General features: G+C 39.2%; 2 protein-coding genes across 2 annotated transcripts; both read right to left on the bottom strand.

Moving 5' to 3' along the window:
- Positions 1-850: 850 nt before the first annotated feature.
- LOC149113432 (uncharacterized) lies at positions 851-6,760 on the bottom strand. The gene is made up of 4 exons (XM_089288516.1): positions 6,723-6,760; positions 5,230-5,618; positions 2,346-2,576; positions 851-1,369 (listed from the first exon to the last, which is right to left on the bottom strand). The coding sequence occupies exons 1-4, from the start codon at positions 6,758-6,760 to the stop codon at positions 1,119-1,121; spliced, it is 909 nt and encodes a 302-aa protein (XP_089144642.1). The 3' UTR covers positions 851-1,118.
- Positions 6,761-6,935: 175 nt separating this feature from the next.
- On the bottom strand, positions 6,936-19,050 carry LOC110060740 (uncharacterized). The gene is made up of 5 exons (XM_089288515.1): positions 18,517-19,050; positions 9,795-9,852; positions 8,446-9,072; positions 7,121-7,352; positions 6,936-6,993 (listed from the first exon to the last, which is right to left on the bottom strand). The coding sequence occupies exons 1-5, from the start codon at positions 19,048-19,050 to the stop codon at positions 6,936-6,938; spliced, it is 1,509 nt and encodes a 502-aa protein (XP_089144641.1).
- Between the last annotated feature and the right edge of the window lie 2,190 nt (positions 19,051-21,240).

Genomic DNA, 21,240 nt, shown 5'->3' with positions numbered 1-21,240 from the left:
GTTTGTAGCGTCGCCGCGACTCACCGCAGAAATCCACTCGTTTCTCCCCCTTATAGTGAGTTCCTCCTATTCCCCTTAATTTGTAATAATCTTAGGTATACGAAAAAACCGTAAGCCTTTGTGACTTCCACTTTTGCTCGAACAACCAACAACGACGCACAACACCATCCCTTCTTTCTCACATGAACTCTTCTTTGGATACGGTTTGTTTACGCCTGAGGGACACCAAGATGGCGGTTAGTAACCGTTGCTAAGCTATTGGTCACGTGGGTGAAACCCAAGAATGTGAAGAATTTTGAAATAAACTGAATTGTCAAGTTTTTCACGACCTCTAAGTGCAAGCATCCGGATAAATGTTTATGAAAGCCACAAGTTAAAAACGAATTTTGTTTCTCCTTAATTCAATTTGTTCCTCAGTGTCCGGACGCGAAGCGCTAAAAACTCCACGTGTCTGCGTTTTGTCATATTCAGTTGTAGCGAAAAATAAAGAACATTTTCGAAATAGGATTGAGACAAATGTGGGGTGATCGTACAAAAATCACTCTCGGAGACAAAATATTTCAAAATAAAACTTTCGCAGACATGTTTTTGTCAACAACCAAATTTGTAACTTTTACATTGCACACAATTAGATAAGTCGTTGTTTTAATTTCTGTGAGCGATAATCAATTAAAGTACGTTTGCTCATAGAAGGAACAGCCAATGAGCTTGTCTTCTGAAACCAGTAGCGCGTTTCTCGAAAGTCCCGAAAGTGTTTCAGGTCCGCAAAGTTATTTTTAGTTAATCTGTATCTAATAAAAGAGAGGTGTGTACGACTGAAATTTCTTGTATGAAGAGTACCTCTGTTCATATTAAGAACAAGCGAATAAAACAGCTCTGTAATCATAAGGTTTGAGATTTTGCTACGACTTTCCGGGCGCGAAAACTTTTCGGGACCTTCGAGAAACGGGCCCCAGGACTATGACTTCCCCAAAACATTCAGAATCACACATTTGGCATTACAAAAAAGCCCTTCTCATCTCCCCGTCAGTTACATTCCTCGCCACCTCCTGGGACTGAAAGCAAATGAACTGACAGCCCGCACCCTCCACCCCATGCCACCATCAATTGTCCTGGTGTTAAAAGGTACACATACCTCCCCATCTCTGGTCGGAAAATCCTCCAAACACGAAGTTTCTTACTTTCACCAGGGTGACCGTCGCTCCATGCGTGGGACATTTTTCATGAAATGTTTGCGCTCTGAAACCATGTTGGACAGCTCTGTAGCAAAGATGCCACCGGGCATTTTTTGGCAGGAAAGGTTCAAACCACGCCCGCAAAATGTCCTGGTATTTACTGTTCAGTCCCAGAATGTGAGAAACAAATGGTACTGCAGAGATAACATTTTAATAAAGTAATTTAGAAATTTAGTAAAGAAACTTCGCTTATTCATATAAATAAAAAAATGGTGTATTACGAAAAGTTAAAGTTAAAATAGGATCCGATCCACACCAAGTAAATTATTTTTGTTTACAAAATTTAGCAAAAATATCTGTCAGGAAATACATTTTGCAAGTGTACATGGTCATTTTTAAGCCTACCCACACTTCAATTTATGTCAAATGTCAAAACTGACAATACATCTGTCAACCTGTCAATTAATTGAAGCATTTCAGGTGATTCGTTTTGTAGCCTGCTACGCAGGCGCTCTTTGGGCTCGTCGCGCAATCTTCGGGGACGGGGGCAAGAGGATATTATTTAACAGAGGACATTCAACATCATATTTGACTGGTATTTTGCGGTTGGGAAATAATTTGCTGGCCCGTTTTTAAGTGGGGACACGAAACGTTTCTCAGCCTAGTGCATATGGACCCTAAGAAAGAGAGCTAACAAACAATGTAACAGACACTATCTCCCCTCCCCCCGCTTTGGGCAGAAGACCATCATTCGGAGACTCCATCTCGCCCTCTAGGATAGGAGTGAACCATTTGCTGCTGCGTTTTATTTTTAGAGAAAGTCTAAATAAAGCTTGCAAAATCTTAATTTAAACCGATTGCCGTGTGTTATATATAGACAGCAATCACTACAATAAGCAATCACTACAATAGACCATTATACAGTTGTCTGTTCAGTGACCTGGCCTTTGAATGGCAGCGAGGCTCCAGGTGACCTTGTTTTGATAAAGACCTCACTGTATTTTTTGTGTTAATCAAGTTGAGTCCAAGTTATTCTTATGCTAACTAGTTGGTATGAGAAAAGCATAGCGGTCTGTATCAAAGGAAGGTCACTCCAGCCTCGTTTGCATTCATAGGCCAGGTAACTAAGCACACAACTGAAAAATGGCCAATTTTAGTTCCATTTCTTACCGTTATAGTTCATCCAAAAGCTTAACGAGAGACCGCTTTTACAAAGTTCAAGATTACCAACACATTCTCCTGCGTAGGAACCCAGGCTCAGCGTCGATCTATACTCTCGAGAGAGCACTCCAAGTTTTGTGTGTAAAATATTTGGATAACCCATATGGCTTCCTTGTCGGGATGTGAGCCTTTCCTTAAGTCTGTTGTTATGGAGTTCTGTAAGTGGCCAGTCGTACTTTGCTAGGTTTTGTTTGAGAGAAAACAAAAAGGAAAAACAGACAAAGTGTAAACTGTGCTGTTCGAGTGATTGACACTCGATCTATCTTACGCCAGTTAATCGTACGGTTCTTAAAGTAAATGTAGGCAACTTACTAAAAATGTGTTTATTTTGCGATCACTGGTGTACAACCACAACCGTTTCGTCGAATAATAAATTCACGGGTTCAAACGTGCTCTTGATCTCAATGCTTGAAGGTGCCGCTTCTTAACAAATTAAAGACGGAAATTTGAAAAAACAGTTCTTAAAATGAAATGCTTCGTTCCAACTTATTTTGCTGGCACATGGGTGGGCTTTTCACTTGTCAAGACCATGTTGTTAGTGGTCGGCAGGAAAGCTAGTCAGATATATAGCAAATTGTTTCTGCTTCTTGACGCACTGCTGCGTTAGTCTGTCAATGTCTCAGTGCGCTGGTCGAGTTTTCAATTTTAATTGGAAGAAAATTTCCTTTTAAGGTACCAGTAAGGGGAAAATTTGCCATTTTGCATAATTTTACTTTTCTAAGCGGTTCGATAAATCTTTAGACAATCTTTAAGATAAAAAAAGTCTACGAAAAAATATTATATCTGCTGCTAGTTATTGCGCGAGAAAGTTTTTTTGCATATTAATTACTTAATTGAGAGTTGACAAGTTCTGTCAAATGAATTAATTATTGAGGCAAGAAGTCACATAAGATCATGCTGAGTTGACACGAGATTCGCGCGCCATAATCAGTGCCGGATGTCTTCGAAGAAGAAAAAGCGATCTTGCCCGTTTTCGCGGGTAAAGGAAGGCCAAAGAAGGCGAAAAACACTTTCGACAAAGAGTGGGCCGCTAAATTAGCGGAAAGTGTCGAAGGGTCGGTTTACAACTAAGAAAAATTGCTGGATGAACTCGACAACGATCGCGACCATGAAGCCAGCGAGCAAACCAAAATGAGCGCAAGCCGCGCTAAAATATTGTTAAAAACTTCGAACACTGATAGAGTAAATCAAAAGATAATTTCACGTTTACTAACCTTGGAATTCTGACTTCACACATGAAAAAGAGGTTTATTCACTGGTGAATAATTTACCGTGCGCCATCGCGGGATATTTGTACCTGTTCCATGTTAACTGTCACTGGCCTATTGTTATACAGAAAGTTGATTCCTCTGCGGTGTGATAATCTCATAACACTTAGATGCGGCCGAATTTTAAATTTTTTTCTGTTTCTCGAAAGTGAAAAATAGGCGAGTTGCACGAGCATTTCGAGTTCCAGGTCGGCAGCCCCTGGACCAAATTGGCTGAAATTCGGAGAGAATGTTGCCAGAACGTTTGCCGACAAACCCGTGTCTACGAATTCTGATTATTCTTTTCATTAAAAAGTTACGCCTTTTTTTTTTTCGCGGCAGTCCTATTTTTTTCGCTTTTCTAACTTTATCCTCTTGTAAAATAATAACAAACGCATGTGCCAAAAATCTGAGACAGGGTTTTTGAGGTCAATGTGTGAAGAAACGGATGCCATGTTAATCGTTTTCTCCGACCTAAATTTAGCGGGCGTATACCTTGATTTATGGGTTCGTGAAGCTTTGTAAACATATTCACATTTTCGAAACACGGTAAATTTTTACCGTTTTAAACAGGCCGGGTCATAATCTGTAAGCTTCCAATAAATATACGGTTTACATAGGTTTTTGTTAAAACCACGAACGCTAGAGCAGACCGCGCGAGGATGGTCGAATGGGTTATACTGATACCAGAGTTTCAATTTCAGTTTGAAGAAAATGTCCTCTTAGTATGTCAGTTCCTGTTATTTGATGGAAATTCTACGGGCTTTGTCGTACAGGGGTATTCTCGTGATGCGTGATTAGCTGATTTTGTTTTCCGTGAAAAGTGAATTTAGGAAATTATTCTTCGTGATCCGTGACCTGAAGGTTTTCCGTGACCCGTGAAGAACTTGAATATAATTATTAACCGATATTCGGGATTTCACAACTCTATTATTCTACGATATTTTGAGACGCGAGTTCTCCGAATGGTTAGAGTCGTCTATCGAGAGTGACTTAGGTATGCGATTTGCGATATGTAGCCTTGACTTAGCCTTTCACGATTTTTGCTTTCTTCAAACACTCTTTCTAGTGTAAGAACAGGTTATTAAAAAGAGTATCTTACTTGTTAATTTTTGTGATTCGGAAAAACGAAATTTTTATATCCTTGATCCTTGATCCTCTATTTTTTTTTTCCGTTCGTGAGCCATACCAGAGACCCCCCTGAAAGACCCTCTTTTCCTGACACGGCGTAAGATTAACTGATGAAGCACGAATTGACATTTCACAATTAACGCTTCGTGGTATAAGCGATACCTTCCCTTGTTGCAGAGTGCTTTAAAATGGTCACCAAGTTACCCTACGTAACTCTCACTTGACTATTGATTGGAATAATAACTTCACCGTTGAACCTTGGTTTGGCTACTTTCGGGGGTAGGGATGGTATCGCTACTTTAGTGGGGTCGCTATTTCAGGGATTTATTAATTAGCGGCCACAATTTCTCGACGTTACCTATTTTCGGGGGTCGTTATTTTCGGAATTATACTAGTAGACATTACAAGTAGGAATTTCTATCTGTTTGTACATTAATTAACTAAGACTGTCATACCTTCAGCGTGGCATCTAACAAATGCGGTCCTTGTTACATTACCATGAAGTGATAATAACATCTCTGGCCACGGAACTAAAGTTCCTATGTTTACATTGCAGTCTAAATGTATGTCTATTATCTCTTGATCAGTAAACACACGTTGCCACATGTTGAAATGCATTATATCTGCTTTCAAACTTTCATTTCCAATAATGGCTCCCAAAGCATCTTGTGCCTGACCCAGAACGAGATGACCGCCAGGGAAAGGCTCTGAATGTTGAGTAATTTGGTCGTTTAATGCAATTTGGCTGTCCACATAAAAACGTAAAATACCATTCGTAACATTCCATGCTAACAATAAATGATGCCACTCGGAATCAGCAAAACTCTGTTCTGAATCGATTTCCCTATATAAGGAAAAAAGAGGGAGAAAACACAAGCAAACAATATTAGGTTAGTGATAGGTTTATAACAAATTGACGTTAGTTTCCCATGCGTCCGTCCTGTTGTTGATCATGAATTTCGTCATTACATTGTCAAAGTAGCTGTGGATTCATGAGGGGATAGATATATTTTTTGTTTACAATCAATTATCGAATAAATTCTAAATTCATGTGTCTGTCCGCTTCTTAACGATGAAAATCAGCCACTTATCGCGCCAAAATTTCTGCAGTTTTTGTAAAAATAAAATTCCAGCCCATTTCTTAGCCATCATTAAGTTTAGCAGTTCTCAGAATGCGTTTTCAACTGACAACCAAAATTTCTACCAACTTGGTGGAAATTTAAAATTTGAGAATTGAATTCTCAGCTACCATTTAAAACACACCCACACCCTCGTATAATGAAAATGTGAGTTGTGTACCAAAGTCTTCATTTGCAACTTAGGCCCAATTCAGACGTCGTGCTTTTGTCGTGCCGAACTAAATTTAGGAATTAAGTTCGACAAAAGCACGGCAGAAGCACGGCGTCTGAATCAAACTTTTGAATTAAGTTCGGCAAGCAATTAAGTTCGAAAACTCTGCCGTGCTACACGACTCTGGCACGGTAGTGATTCAAACGTCGTGCTTCTGCCGCGCTAAACAAAATTCATAAATTATGTTAATGTATTTTGGCGAGAATGCGTTCCCACGGGGAGTTAGGAGGAGAATTGTTACGAGGCATCAGTATATCCTGAATTTGGTTCGACTCTGGCACGACGTCTGAATCAGAGTTGTTTTCCTGCCGTGCTACAGTCAAGCCTAATTGCAATTTAGTTCGGCACGACAGAAGCACGACGTCTGAACTGGGCCTTAATGTACGTAAACGTCTTCGATAATCCAATGACACACCGTCATATCTTCAGCAAAGTTAACCTCGCCTCGCCGGAGACATTTAGTTCCACTTGCAGTATACTGAAAACAATTAATTCTTGTTTTTAGCTGTGCATCGTCGAGTTAATGATGTGCATGGGAAGTTTGGAGAGTACTTCAGAAGCTTGAGTTACTCTTAGCTGCATCTCAAGCCATTCTTACGTTTCTTTCTTGCTCTCCAAACTTCCCACGTGCACCATAACTCGATAATGCACACTAAAGCATGAATCAAGTGTTAGATAAATTGTGCAAGAGTTAAAGTACGCGCAGATGAACTAAGCTAACGTGTCAACATGCTTGTTACCGTCTATTCAGTTCATGTGATGATTCATTTGTCAGGTTGCAATGGTTCTGTTTGTTCATACTCTCATGTAATCAGTTCCGTGTGACAAACCTCCCAAATGAATCATCACGTGGCCTGAATTGGGTGGCACTGAAAAAGAAGTAAACACGTCAGTCGAATCCGAATCTTGAGTCAACTTAATGAATTTATTTAATAGCTGAAGCTTATTTATCTCAAGGTAACCTCTCTTTCTTGGTTACCACACTATTTAGCTTACCTCGTGTCACTGCCCAGAGTTAATTTACACCGTCGATCTCCAGTGTAGGAAAACGCTGCTGTTCTTCCCTGCGGTATATTGACTATGGAAAACACTGCTGACCAGTGTTGAGCCATGGCTCCTCTCATCCACCACGAGACAGTTATAGCCTCAAAGTCCAACACGACAGGAATAAATGCAAAATCCTGAGACTGGGCACCAGTGAAGCTCAGGTAGTAGTCCCAGGGTCTCTCTGAAACAAAGAGTTAATCTAAGAAGAGTTGCAAAGTGCAAATTACTGCGTCAATTTCGTTTAGAGAGCGGTCAGGAAAAATGCATTCTGAGAAAAACAGGCCAGGCACAGGTTCGAAAAGTTGATGCTAAACGCTATGGGATAATTGTTTTAAAGGCTTTACTGGGTTTCAATTATGTTATACTTAATTACGTAAAAAAAAAAAACACCACTCTAAGGAGAAAAATGAATAATGAACGAAAGAAAAGGTATAACACCCAAGGGGCAAGCACTAACGAGACCAAAGTACCCATGCAAGTTAGGTGCCGCCCAAGTAGAAAATTTATCCAGTGGATAGTGTGTTTTTTTAACTCTTATCCACTGGATAGCGATCTCCTTAGCGTTATTCAACATTCGAACAACGGGGGCCAGGATACTAAGTGATTAGGCCACGAAGCACCACTGTTAATTGAAAATGTATGAGAGTGAGAGAAAAAAAGATATGCGATCAAAGAAAATCCCCTAGAAGAATAGCCCTTCTGTCGACACGAGAATCTTGGGAATACAAATCTTATTTGATCCCAGCCGGTGGTTTTCTAGACCACGAACATCGACTGGGTCAGACGTGTTAACACGTAACCTCCTCTCCTAAGTAAACATATACCATGAGTCATCTCATGAAACTCTCACTTCCGGTCAAATCTCTTTGGCATTCGATGGCTCTTAGTCAATGCATCTAAAGGCCGTTAACTGAAGCAATGGCCAAAAACATCTACAAAAAACATCTCCCTCACCCAAGATAAATAGACACCGTTCATTGTCATTACCAGTACAATATAAAATTATTAACGACGGAAATTTTCTGGGGCATAAACTTTTTTCTCGCCTTTAGGTTGTGCATGGTTTTTGTTTGGTGGGCAATAGCTTGTGCCAGAGTTTTTTTAAAGTCCAACTCAGGACCTGGATGGATGAAAGCACTTGCTCGATTTTTTCCCCATGGTTCCCCTTGCACGAATTTTTTTCAGCAGTTTTTACTGAAAAGGAATTGCCCACCCCCCCCCCCCCCCACAACAACAACAAAAAAGAATAATGGTCCGTCCCTAATTTTCCTTACCTCTAAGCGTTCTTATTTTCATCGCTGTTTGTTTCAGGCGGTGATGGCTATTGTTCCAGTGATACCATAGCATACCTATTTCTGGACTAGGTACATAGTAACCATTTAAAAGTGCTCTTCCGCAAAATTTGAACCACCAGCCTCCGCCATTCCTTTGTGAACAATGCCATGAAGCATGTGGGCCATTATCTTGATCAATGGTGCTGAACAGAAAGCCACTGTGACCCGAAAGTGAGTCCTTTGCTGTGCCAGAATATCCTTTCACGTAAAGTTTGTATTTTTCAGTCTCGGAATGAACGGAAAACTCGTCATAGGACGCGTGTACCTTTTCTCCATTAAAATCTTCGATTTCCACTAGGAGCGTTTGATTCATGGACGACAATCGATGCAGCTTTTCGTTGCCCAGCCAGAATTCAGTGGACAGGTTGCCAAATCCGTCTTTATATTCGCTCCAGGTTTTATTAACAAAGTCAACAGCGCCATCAAAGCGCTTTTGTATCACAACCCATCCACCACCGTTTGTTTCTTGATCGCATAAAACTTGGTAAGCTCCATTACCATCCGGGTCAATGTGATACAAACCGGAGGAGTTGAAGCCTCGGTGAAGCAAGTCGAGACAATCACGCCCTGACAAACACGAGTGAAATAAGCATAGGCAATCGTATGAATGCGACTGCAATTAATGATTTACACTACGAGTGAAATTGGAAGATTCTCTAAAAAATTGCACGAACCTTTGGGCGAGTGCAATTTAAAAAAACATTTTAAATATCACGAGTAGTGTAAATCCTTAATTGCTCGAGCTTTCATACGATTACTTATTTATTATATGACTGATAAAATTGCGGATGCGTGTGCGTTAATTTGCACTGCAGTGCAAATTAAGAATCATAGTAACGATAAATTGGCCTGCTCTCGGCCAATCGCAATGAAGTAGTTTCCTCGCTCATATAATAAAGTATTTTATCGCAAATCGGAAGAAATAAACTTGGTATCACCTATATGTTGTCATGGGCGAAGAGCAGAGCACAAAACTGCAATCTTGAAAGATGTGTTCTCCTTACTAACTCTTCAAGGTTTTCATCAACGATAGTTGTGAAACAGCTGTGACAAGTCAAGACAATATGTCTTAGTTATTTATTATCTTTATTGCCGTTTTCTTCGTCACTATTCTGAATCCAAAGGGAAGGAGGCTACAGCTTTTCGGCCAAACTGGTCTCAAGTAAAATTGGATTCAAGGAAAGAACCTACATCATAGTGTGGGCATGCCACTGTAAGCTGAAAAACAGTCAAACAAACCACCATCTTACTATTAAGCACAGTACTAAAAACAAAGAGAAATGACTCACCTACAACGCTTGAATTTGCCTGCACCAAGTTTTCTTGGGAGGAAAAATAAAGGACTACCTATTTAAAAGTACAGGAAAAAATCTAATGAAGCGAGTAAACAGGTCTTAGACCAATAAACTATTCACACATAACCGAATTTTCGAGCTGTGTTCTCGTTCTCTATCAAAATGGACCCTGGTGCAACACCTTCATATAAAAGTGATCACAGCATTTTCAAAAATGAACAGTTTTGCACCGCCTGAGGACTTTTATTTAAAACAAGTGGAAACGAAAACATCACCGTATTAGTTAGTGGAAGAGAATGCAACCCAATACTCACGTTATTTCACAAATAACTTCATACCATTTCTCTTGTGTGCCAGCACCCCCCTAACCCCCCCCCCCCCGAAAAGACGTGTAATTTTTAATCTGCAGATTTTAACTGTTGGTTTTTAACTTTCATCTTTACGCTTTGTAATTATCTGTACTATATACTATATAAAATAATTGTAGCACTAAGTATACACTTTGTTTCTTCTTGTTTCCCTAGCCACTTTAGTTTAAGCCTTTTTAACGTTTTTGTAATATTCTTTTGTGTAGTAAATTAACTTAATAAGTATCTCGCTTCTGTTGTTTTACTCCTTCCCGTGAGGGTCAGTTTACTGTTTAGGTGATTTAAATTTCAAGATTTTCTATTCCATGTTTATAAAAGATCCTTATTAGTTTTCCATTGTGGTTTTGGTTTACTTAGAGTTTTGCAATACGAAACTCTACCTCTATGTGACTAACCTGGAGAGAATTTAATAAAATTATAAGGAACATCTCTTCATAACAATAACCTTCAAGTCAGTTCTCAGAAAGTTACTTCTCAAACTCATTAATAACTCAGCGAGTTTAAGCAAAGGAAGCAATAACTTTGAAGACGTACGTAAGTTTGGATATCTGATGTTAATTAGCATAGAGTTTTTTATTTTATTTCTGCGTTTTGTCCTTAGTTCAGTTTGCGGATTGGGAAGGTATATCAAACACGCAAGACCGTGTTTGATCATACTTCAAACACCGCGAAGTTCGTCAAAAATTCTCCGTTGTGCGTCGTATTTTCCACTCTGTTCTCGTTGTTTGGAAATGTGGTCAAACACGGTCTTTCGATTACTTGAATTCCTTATACTCTAATTTAAGGTGCGAAATGTTTTAAGAAAGATGTCCAATGAGACATTTTTGAAGCATACTTAACAGTAAAGTATAAAAATAGATTTTGTAAAATGCTACTACTTGAACCAGTGGTATGTCATTTAGACAATGTAAGTTGTTTGCAAAAAGTTCTTTGTTTTGTCCAAGTTTTTATCCCAAAATTAATAAATTTAATCAAAAAGGTAAAATATTATCGAGACCCTTTTCTATGCAAATGCTGAACACTACTAAATGCCAATCCGTCTATTTTTTTATAAGGATGTAATTTATCTTAATTAACTACAGGTTGAATGAAATTTTATATTTATTTCTGGAAATTTCCCTTGACAATTTCTATCATTCCATGTTATCAAGTTTAACCAATTTAACTGATCATGATTGCTTTCTGTTTATTAAATAAATAATATGGCAAACAATAGTACCCTTTTAAATTTTTAAAGCCATGATTTTGTTTAAAATACAAATCAAAGGTTGAAAATAACAAGCCGGTGCCTAAAGAAATTATAACGAATTTTGTCACAAGAGTAGATATTTCCGCTTCATAGGTGCATGTCCAGTGCAAAGGGCTGCAGCTAATTAAATCTTAAGCTAAGACTATTGCAATTCGTTTTCATTGGTTTTTGCTACGAATGTGACATCAAAAGCAGTTGGATACACGAACAGACCTCCTGTGTCATAAATTAGTAAAAGATCCAGTGTAAAGAATATAAAATGTTCTCCTAAAATGTCCTAAAGAAGTTTTTACACTTAATTTTGGGGTATTTTGGATGTCACAGTTTACCTTTATATCTGTATGTCTTTTAGTAATACTATTTTCCCTCACATCGATAAGACCGACATTCACTAAACATTCCAGATATTAAACACGACCACTTCTTCCATTTGAGTCCTAATATAGTTAAAGCCCCCTTAAAAGATGGCAGAGGAGTTCATTTTCTGAGTTTAATCAAGCAGGAGTGAAAAATTGGTAATTCTAATTGTTTAAGTTGACATCCAGTTATAGAGTTGTGGTCCAAGACAAAAGTTGTCTGAAACACGATAAACCCACTTTTAGAGCATTGAAACTATTATTTTCTGTATTTTAAAATCCAAAAATTAAGGACCAAGAAAATGTTTCAACTTATTTCCTGATAATTCAAAGCATTTAACCTCACAGCGCAATGCCTAACTCATGCACAAACCAAAACAAAACGAATTTCTGAAAAACACACTGAAATTTCTAAAAGTGGCTCGTTCTTACCAAATATGCGACACTTTTGCCAACGTCCATAATGCTGATAGTATTGCGCAAATTAGTAAGTTAGCGCACTTTTCCGTTCAGCGAAAGTTGCATACGTTTTGTGCTATGCAGCCGAATGCTGTCAGTGTAGTACAAAACAATATGCTGAGTGTCAAGGGATTTTATTTTATTTGCACGTCACGAGGATTATAGTCAGTTGGGGAGTTGTTATGTTAAATTTTTATGATCTTAAGGATCACTGGAAGGTTCTCGATAATCGTAATCATACAATGAAAGAAATCTGGCCGGGTTGTTCAAAGCCCGATTACCCTAACCCAGGATTAGCGAGAATTTTGATTTCAGTTTTGTAACTTTCCGGTGAGGCTTTCTGTTTATATAGTTTGTTTGTCCTTCAGTTTTGAGTACCCAACACAAAACATAAGCAGTGAAAAATATTATTTTTATACAGTACAAGAAAAATCAATAGTTTGCCGGGTTAACTTTTAGTCCTGGGTTAGCGTTACCCGTCTAGTGCTACTAAATTACGACTGTGGAAAGTTACTTTAACCACATTTACACCGCTCGGAAATGTTTCAAGAGGAAAATGCACTTTTCACTAAACGTCTTACTTAGGATTGTGCAATTGATTGTTGGATTTAACAAATTCAAGGCTATAATTCATTCTGCCAACAATAGCCCCTTATTCAGAATAAACTCGCTTGGAGAATTGTAATCACTGATATAGAGCGGTTTTCAATCGAGTGTCGTAAAACCAAATCCAAAGTAATCACTCTAGCCAATCACAAAGGACACAGACAAACCAGCGAACCAATCAAAACTCGAAATAATTACATGTAGCTGACGCAAAGCGCGGGAAAACGCGTATAAGCTAGTCACAATAGCCCAATTTCGATATATTAAAATTCAGCCTAAAACAATAGACCTCATTACGAGGCTCTGGGGAATAACTACAGAGTTTGTGGGGTCTATTCCCCAGAGCCTCGTCCTGAGGTCTATTGTGTTAGGCTGAATTTTAATATATCGAAATTGGTCTATTGTTTTGGTTTTATTCCTGATTGGATGGAAAAGTGGCGCGAGTTTTTTAAACCAATCGGTTGGCTTAACGAGGAATAAAACACAAATAGCGGTGATAAACATTTAATCTCGTTTCCAGACCCCTTATTTACATTTCATATATAGTTTTCAAAAATTGTAACCGTCTTTATTCCACTTTTGAAAATGTATGTTGCGTAGCATACGAAACGTCAAGTTATTAAAATGCGTAAGTTTAATATGTTTATCACCGCTATTTGTGTTTTATTCCTCGTTAAACATCGGTTGGCTTAGTAAGTGTAAAACCAATTTCTTTTCGACACAAATGAAAACCGCTCTAATCAGTATAATTTTAGTGTTGAGGAGTGGATTGTTCAATAATTGTACATGGAGTGCTGTGTTTGACAATGTGTTGTATTACACTCTCATGTGGTTACAAGGTGATCGATCATCAGCAGTTGAATTTTACAGTACATCTTACACCTTCGAAGTTTCAAGAGTAACCCGCCATAGACGTCGTGACAATATCGGTGCGTGTCATTCTTGAAATCTATTCTTGCTTTGTGGAACAGGGTACTCTTAATTATTTCATTGGCAGGTAGCCCTGTAGTGTTTATCAAATAAATCATTTGCTAACTGTCCAACTTTTTTTTGTTTCAGAAATTTTAAATAGGTTAGACAAACGTCAATTCACTGGACACGTTTATTATTTATGTGTTTGATTGTATTGTATTATAAAGGGGTTTCGCGGAAAAAATGGGCTGATTAAGTTTGTGAATCAAAACCAAGGAGAAAACAGTTAATAGTTGACAAAATTTGTAAGGGAAGAAAATTTGCAGGGTTACACCAACCTGGGTAAACGTGATTTTCCCAGAGCAACTTTCCTTTGGCATAATACCCAAGGGTTTCCTATTATACTTCTCCAATACGGGCCGAACAAGCTAGTTCAGTGAAGTATTTATTTTAAAGGCTTTTTATAATCTGCTGGTAAGTGCGTCTCCGCGATCCATTCTCGGCAAACGCGCGCGCGGAAGGTAAGTATTTATTTATGTTTCTCGCGTCGCTTTTGTCCACATTTAAATGAAATTGTCAACCAAACTGGTAAAAAGGTAGTTTCTACTTAACAAAAAACTATGTATTTTGTGCAATGAATTGAAAAAGCAATTCGCTGAAATTAATCCGTGAACGGTCCATCTTAGCAGTCCGTCTTACAAAGTTCGGACTGCTAAGGGAACCAATCAGATACCTCCTTTTCATAACCGACCAGCTCAGCCATATAATAAATTTTACATCAGCCGATTTTTTGTCGTAGAACTGCAGACTTTTTGTCTGGGTCAAATCGGGTTAACCCTTTGACACCCAAGTGACCATATACGGCCAGTTAATGGTCGTGCGCTTTGTACCACTTGTGACGTCATCAATTTAAATGTCACCAGATATTCTTGATAAGCAGATGGTAGAGCTACAATCGTGGACAAAAGTCCTTGGGATATATGTAATTTAACGAATTATCTGTGTTTTACTACTGAAGTTTGAAAAAAGCTCTGCCTTCCTTTTAAAAACGCGTTACTGTTTCCCCTCCCCACCCAATACAATGTTGAAGATCAGAAGAAACTGCAGGTAGTAGTTTTCAACATTGTATGGGGGGTGGGGGGGCGAGGTTAGGCAGGTGAAGTAGTATTCGCGCCTGGCGTGTGCACAAAAGCACCGAAAGTGCAAATTTGTCCCAAGACTTTTGTCCATGATTGTAGGATAGGCCTTGCCGCACAATGGTCAGGTTTAGATATCGACGACATTCCAACTTCGCGAATCGAAAAAGAACGTTATCAGTTTTGGTGCAAAAACGGTGGTAAAATGGTCCACTACGCCTATGATTGATCAAGGTCCATTTCTAGGCTTCGCCCGTAGTCAACATCCAACTTTTCAAGGCAGCCAGAGAGAAAATGCAACGCAAAAGGTAGCCAGAGTAAAAGGGCCGAGAAAAAAAGAAAGGAAAGGGGCAACAAACAAAATTGAGAAAAATTGAGGCTTATTTAGCGTCATGGCAGCCAAAAAACCTGACTAAACGGTAAAAAACGGTATTATTTGGCGAACGTTAAGTATTCAAAGGGTTAAAATTTGTCGGACCATCAGCTTGCCGTACACTAGCCGATTTTTTGTCGCGCCTAACTGCGTTCAGACTTAAAGGCGGAGTCATCCAAAATCAAGATGGCGCTTATTCCACTGACGTGACTTTCATGACATTTCCTAATTGGTTGAGGCTCGCGCGAGCCCCGATAAATTGTCTTGGTCTACCGCACACAAGCCGACAAGGCCCGACAAAACGTTTTGAGATCTAGCACTGTAAGATATCGCCCGACAAGCCCCAATCTTCGCGCAAACTTGTCTGAATTCACCGCACACTAGTCAACAAGTGAAGATTTTTTGTCGTAGAATTGCAGATTTTCTGTCGGGGTCAAATTGGGTTAAAATTTGTCGGGCCATCAGCTTGCCGCACACTAACCGATTTTTTGTCGCGACTAACCGCGTTGAGGCTTGGGGCCGAGTCATCCAAAGTCAAGGTGGCGCCTTTTCTACTGACGTGACTCTCATGACATTTCCTAATTGGTTGAGGCGCGCGCGAGCCCCGATAAATTGTCTTGGTCCACCGCACACCAGCCGACAAGGCCCGCCAAGGCCCGACAAGCCCCGACCTTGTCGCAGACTTGTCTGAATTCACCGCAAGTGAAGATTTTCTGTCGGCCGACAAAAAATCGGCTAGTGTGCGGTGGCCTTTATACCCAGGACTTCGTTATACAGAGGTTCGTTAAATCGATGTTCCAGTGTACTTTGAATGTTTTTTTAACATCGGGTTAATTACTCAGTGAACACGGAATCACGACAAGATAGTCATTTAAACGTGTGTTTAAATGTTTTCACAGTCGTCACTTTCCATTTCGGGCTCTTACTTGTTATCTCCTTTTCCAAATCAAATCCAAATTACGTGCATTAAATTTTGGGTCCCTGTTTAATAGGAGTAAAGACGATAGAAAATGTTCAAAGGTGGCCGCTGCTACTTAGAGGTGGCCGTTCAGTTCATAGGAGTTTTTATTTGCAGTGTTTCAACGTGATTTCCTTCAACTAGAACAAAAAAATCAACCGTGTTATATTTGGAAACGTTCACGGCCTGGTTGCTCAAGTGCCAAACAATCGGAATAATTTAGAATCAAAATCTTATAAGCATTTAAATTTCCCTGGCAAAAGTTAAACAAAGGGAATACTCAAGGACAAAAAATATAAAGAGAAAATGCCACTGAGAAGTTGCAAAACTGAATCCACATTTCACAATTCTGTCCTCCGTACTCCGAATTAGCTTAATCGAGCTTTAAAAAAACACTCCCCCATCCAGAAGGGGGGAAGGGGGCCCCCACCCGTAAGAGGGGGTGGAAGGGGTACGGTGGGTATTCTATAAAGTCTTACATGGGGAGCCTTCGCCCCGAGGTCCAATCTCTTCCTTATATGCATGCGGCGACTGCGCCTCCTGAACGTGCGCCAGTCAAAGCCTAGCTGTTCTAGCGAAACGACACGAAAATAGTTCTTTTCTTCGCAGCTAACAAAAGCAAAAACAATGTTCAAGTTGCTTTGGCCTCTTTTAATACTTGACTCAGGAATTCTGCGTTTAATTTGACACGGAACAGCATATTTTGTTCGAAATTTTTTTCACATAATACAATCTAATATGGTTTTCGAAATTATGAATCCCTTTTCGTGAATATTCAATGCCGTCTCCAGTGAGAAAAGTTGCCCGAATTCAATGCATGCCTTTCCTGTTAACGTACATTGACGTCAGGACAGTACAGTTTTTCCTGCCTGCTGAATCCTGATTGGTCGATTCAAATTACAGGCGCACCGGCCGTTTCAAAGTAACACTTTTGTATACGATTTTGACAGAGAAGGTAACCCCTTTGTTTACCTTTTATTGAATTAAGGTAGCCTCACACATGCCTACTTAAGAACACGGCATTCCTTTTCTAAACCCATATTATACAAAAGTCGCCAAAAAAGGAGTCTTCTTATTTTCATGAAGTGCTTAAAAAAGTGAATGATACAGCCATATGGTACGTCTGTTCGAAATAATTAAAGGGCCTTTTAAATACCTAAACGATAGATTTCCCTGCCCTTTTATATACCTCAAATTGTTATGAGTGCCTGCCTGTAAAAATCGGTCAAATTCTTAATTTCGAGGCAAGGGTCGAAAATTCGATTTCGCTCATATTTTTATGGTAGATAGGCTAGGGCATGACAAAAACTACTGGGTAGTTTTTTTGGCAAAATATCCTTTTATTTCAAAGAAATATGCAAATTACCAAATTCCGTTAAAATCGTCATTTGACGCACCATTTTATTAAACAAGTTTGAGAGCCTCGCATACAAAACCACGTCTTTCTTCCGTCTTTAAAACACTCAAATATTTTTGTGCAATGTTTAAATGTGTACTGGGTTGATTTTAGGGAATGTTGCGTTGTCTTTTTGGGTGCAAAATAATTAAATTTCGAAGACATATATTTCATTCACTTAAAAGTACTACTAAGAGACTATTGTCTACTGTAGAAACAAAAACAACAATTTACACAACTTGAAACGAACGTACGATAAAATCATTGTGATGTTTGCTGGTGAGCGTGAATATCAGAATTGCGTTCGGACAAAAAGGAGTGCAAGTTTTGCATACTTCTTTCTGACGCCTGATTCACTCTCGCCTCCACCTAGTACCATAAAATAACTATCATGTAAGCCCTGTACTTAAACAACTTCATAAGGGGCATTCTACAATATCTCAAAATTCAGTTGTATCAAAGCACACACAGCAGTATTGATTTGCGTTCTTTACCACCTTCACAAAACTGAAGTCGGTCACGAAATTTCACTGCCTCCACCGAATGGCTCAAAGCTCAGTTGTAGTAAAACGTAGTCTACCCGTTCTGCTGGTATGATTGGTGTTTATCTCTTGCTGTGGGCTTACTTGATTAATGTTAAGGCGGAGGCAGATCTTTCCACAGAAACAGCGTAGTCTGCCTCAAAATATGCAAGTAGCCTTCTCGAAAGTTCTGATTGAAAACTGGGTAAATGTACGGCGTGAGAGCGCTGTTAGAGTAGGACATGAAATGCCTGATGAAACCAAAACTCTCACTGCTGCAAAAGCGCGGAAGTGGCACTGTTATGCAGCTAGCGAGAGTAACCTATGCAGGCATCAAGCAAACACAAAAACATAACACCACTGTTGTAAGCATAGATATCACCTTCCGGTTAATAGTGCGGTTGCGGGTGGTTCTGGATGCCGTTTGATTCCCTGGGGTTTTTCTAGTACACATTTTTAACGCAATAGCAGTGTACAGAGCTATTGCTATGGCAACGGGAATTCCTGTCGTCACAACCAAGTCACAGATCAAGTACCTGTGGTAGTTTTCGCTGGTTTTCAAGAGATCTCTTATAATGGCATTAGCGCAGTATGTTTTTCCATTTATGCTTGAAAGCTCGGCGTAGTGAAATAACAGATAGTAGCAGCAACATGGAAAGATCCAGGTAAATGCGATTATTCCAGCCATTATTTTCCTGGTCATGGGGCGACGAAGTGGAGAGAACACCGCAAGAAACCTGTTCAAGGCGATGAACGCGAAACATAATGTTGACACAAGTACTGACATATATGAGACAGCACTGGTAATTTTGCACACCAGAAGCCAGAAGGTTCCATCGATTGGCCACTGATACCCAACAAGGAATACATAGATAGCTCGCGGCATGTTGCATACCGTGATGAGCTGATCAGCCATGCTGAGATTCACAATCAGGTAATTACTGACTGTCCGCATTCGTCTGTTCACATTCTGATAAATGGAACCAATGGCGAGAGAATTACCGATTAGAGAAAGGGCTATGGCAACAGCATAGCCTAGTACGTTGAAAACCGTTGAGACCAGCGGCTCACGGAAATTGCTAACAAACGGATATCTCCTAGTGGGAAATGTTCCATTCCCAGATCCTTTCCATTCCAGTTTCCTGATTCGTTAACAAAGCTCGCGGAGGATTCGGAAAGGGTTAGGTCGATGAAGCTCATCTTTCGACAAATCTTCAATTGAACTTTTTTCAGTAGATAGTAAGTTAAATCTTCGACTTAAGCTTATAACAAACTATTTTCTCAGCTGACAGATGACTGTTCGGGATTATTAAATGTAAGCTTTTTTTACATCTCAATCTTGATTGCAATGGAAATTTAAGATCAATACTTATTGTACAATTTTTCATACAACAATGCTTTTTCAACTAGTTTTGTATTTTACAGCTGTCTTCAAAAAATTGCACTTATCTTAAGTAGAAACTGGTTATACCTCTTAAAATCCATGTTTCAGTGAGCCTTTACTAACATACCTGCCTAATAACACTTGTAGCGATCGATGACTTATCACTTCAGGAGAAACTAGTGAGTACATTGCAAACTCATAAGGGTATTGGTAAAGATGCTTTCATGTTAGAGAAGATTCAGTTGTGTTTAAAAGTTTCGATAAAATTATCTTTGAAGTCTGACCGCTGCAGCACAACTTTTTAGTACCAGTATGTGACGCAGTTAAATTCGTGTTCTCACTTTTAAGAGGCATTGTTTCCATTTTCACATCGTGTTGTGGAATAAAATCGAAACAAAACAAACATCGCTGTGTTTGCATTGGCGACAAAAATACCGGTCTTGTACCTTTACCCGCTTAGTGACTTAATTACATTTTCTCTTTCTTCTTTTAAAAAAACCGTTAATTATTCAGTTTTAAACACATGCGCTTTTCGCGCCGTCCATTTATAATTCCCAGTATTTTCAATCATACGAGTGCCGATTTTGATTATCCAGCGTGTTTTCTCCACAACAACAAAAGAATAGCTGAGGCGTTGAACACAATAGCTGAGAGAAACTGAGATTGGAAAAGTAATATTGAAATGTCGGCACCAGCCACTGTTTGCGCAGCCAAACTGGTATGGGTTTAGAGCTAGTTATTATGTCACAGAACCATGATTAAAATCCAATTAAAAATGCAAACGCTACCCGCGTTCGAATCTCGTCTGTTACTGGGATATTTTTTTATTTGTCCCGTACTCATGATAACAGAACTTTTAGGTTACTGAATTATATTTCTATGTTGAACATTTTGTACAAAGAGTGGATAAGTGTCCCTCGATGGGCACAATTAATGGGCTGAACAGAGCTTTTTATACACCCATAAGAACAGTAACAAAAAGATGAAAAATTTTTCTTTAGTGGGTTCATCGTCGGAGGAAAACCAAGACACAGAGATATGTTCATTCTCAATAAACCCAATCCTTGGAAGCGATCTCTGTGACAGTATGCCATCGCATCGTGAAATCCAAAGATGAGCTGTTAGTAACAAATGTCTCGCTTTTAGTCACAAATTCGTCATTGGTACCGACGATGCCAGAATTTGTTGAGGTCAAAAGCACCAGGCGGTCAAATGACTGACCCCTCCCCCTTCCAGAATATATCCTAGTGGATTATAAAGGCTACGAGTATAATGAGTTCTACAATGAAAATAAGCTGACGCATTAAAAGTCAAGATTCTTGCACCCCTTAGGACTGGAAAAAGAAAGACGTCACGTTATTCTGAATAGTGTGTGGCTATATCGTTATAAGAAAATGACAGCTATCGTTCAAGCATTTAAAGAGTCCCCATCGGAAATGTTTTTTTTTTTTTTTCAGAAAGTGGGAGTGATGGGAGTAAAGACAATATGGGAACTATGTCTGTTCCAAGTAGGACCCTTTCTCTCACCTTAGAGGTTGCAAATGGGGATGTTTGGTTTTTTGACAGAAAGAGACTGGAACCAAAAGAGTTGCTATGGCAACAGCACTAAATTACCACTCGGCTATTTTTCAAGAAAGAAAGTCTAACTAAGTCTTCAAACATGGTCGTGACTACAAGCAACAACCAACGTAACACAGTCATCGACCCTTTTCAAAATATTAA

The sequence above is a fragment of the Orbicella faveolata genome, unplaced genomic scaffold (genome assembly GCF_042242905.1).
Source record: "Orbicella faveolata isolate gen_17 unplaced genomic scaffold, um_ofav_v1 contig_15, whole genome shotgun sequence".
Taxonomy (NCBI): Eukaryota; Metazoa; Cnidaria; class Anthozoa; order Scleractinia; family Merulinidae; genus Orbicella; species Orbicella faveolata.
The sequence above is the reverse complement of the archived record's forward strand: the minus strand, read 5'-3'. Positions and strand labels throughout refer to the sequence as shown.

Coding starts and splice junctions, on each gene's coding strand:
- LOC149113432 (XM_089288516.1), bottom strand. CDS start 6,760: ATGGTGCACGTGGGAAGTTTGGAGAGCAAGAAAGAAAC. Junction 5,619..6,722: donor TTGGAGAGCAAGAAAGAAAC/GTAAGAATGGCT, acceptor TTCCTTATATAG/GGAAATCGATTCAGAACAGA. Junction 2,577..5,229: donor TGTTAGATGCCACGCTGAAG/GTATGACAGTCT, acceptor AACAAAACCTAG/CAAAGTACGACTGGCCACTT.
- LOC110060740 (XM_089288515.1), bottom strand. CDS start 19,050: ATGGCTGATCAGCTCATCACGGTATGCAACATGCCGCGAGCTATCTAT. Junction 9,853..18,516: donor ACCGCACTATTAACCGGAAG/GTGATATCTATG, acceptor ACTTTTAAATAG/GTAGTCCTTTATTTTTCCTC. Junction 9,073..9,794: donor GGCAAATTCAAGCGTTGTAG/GTGAGTCATTTC, acceptor CGTGTTTGTCAG/GGCGTGATTGTCTCGACTTG.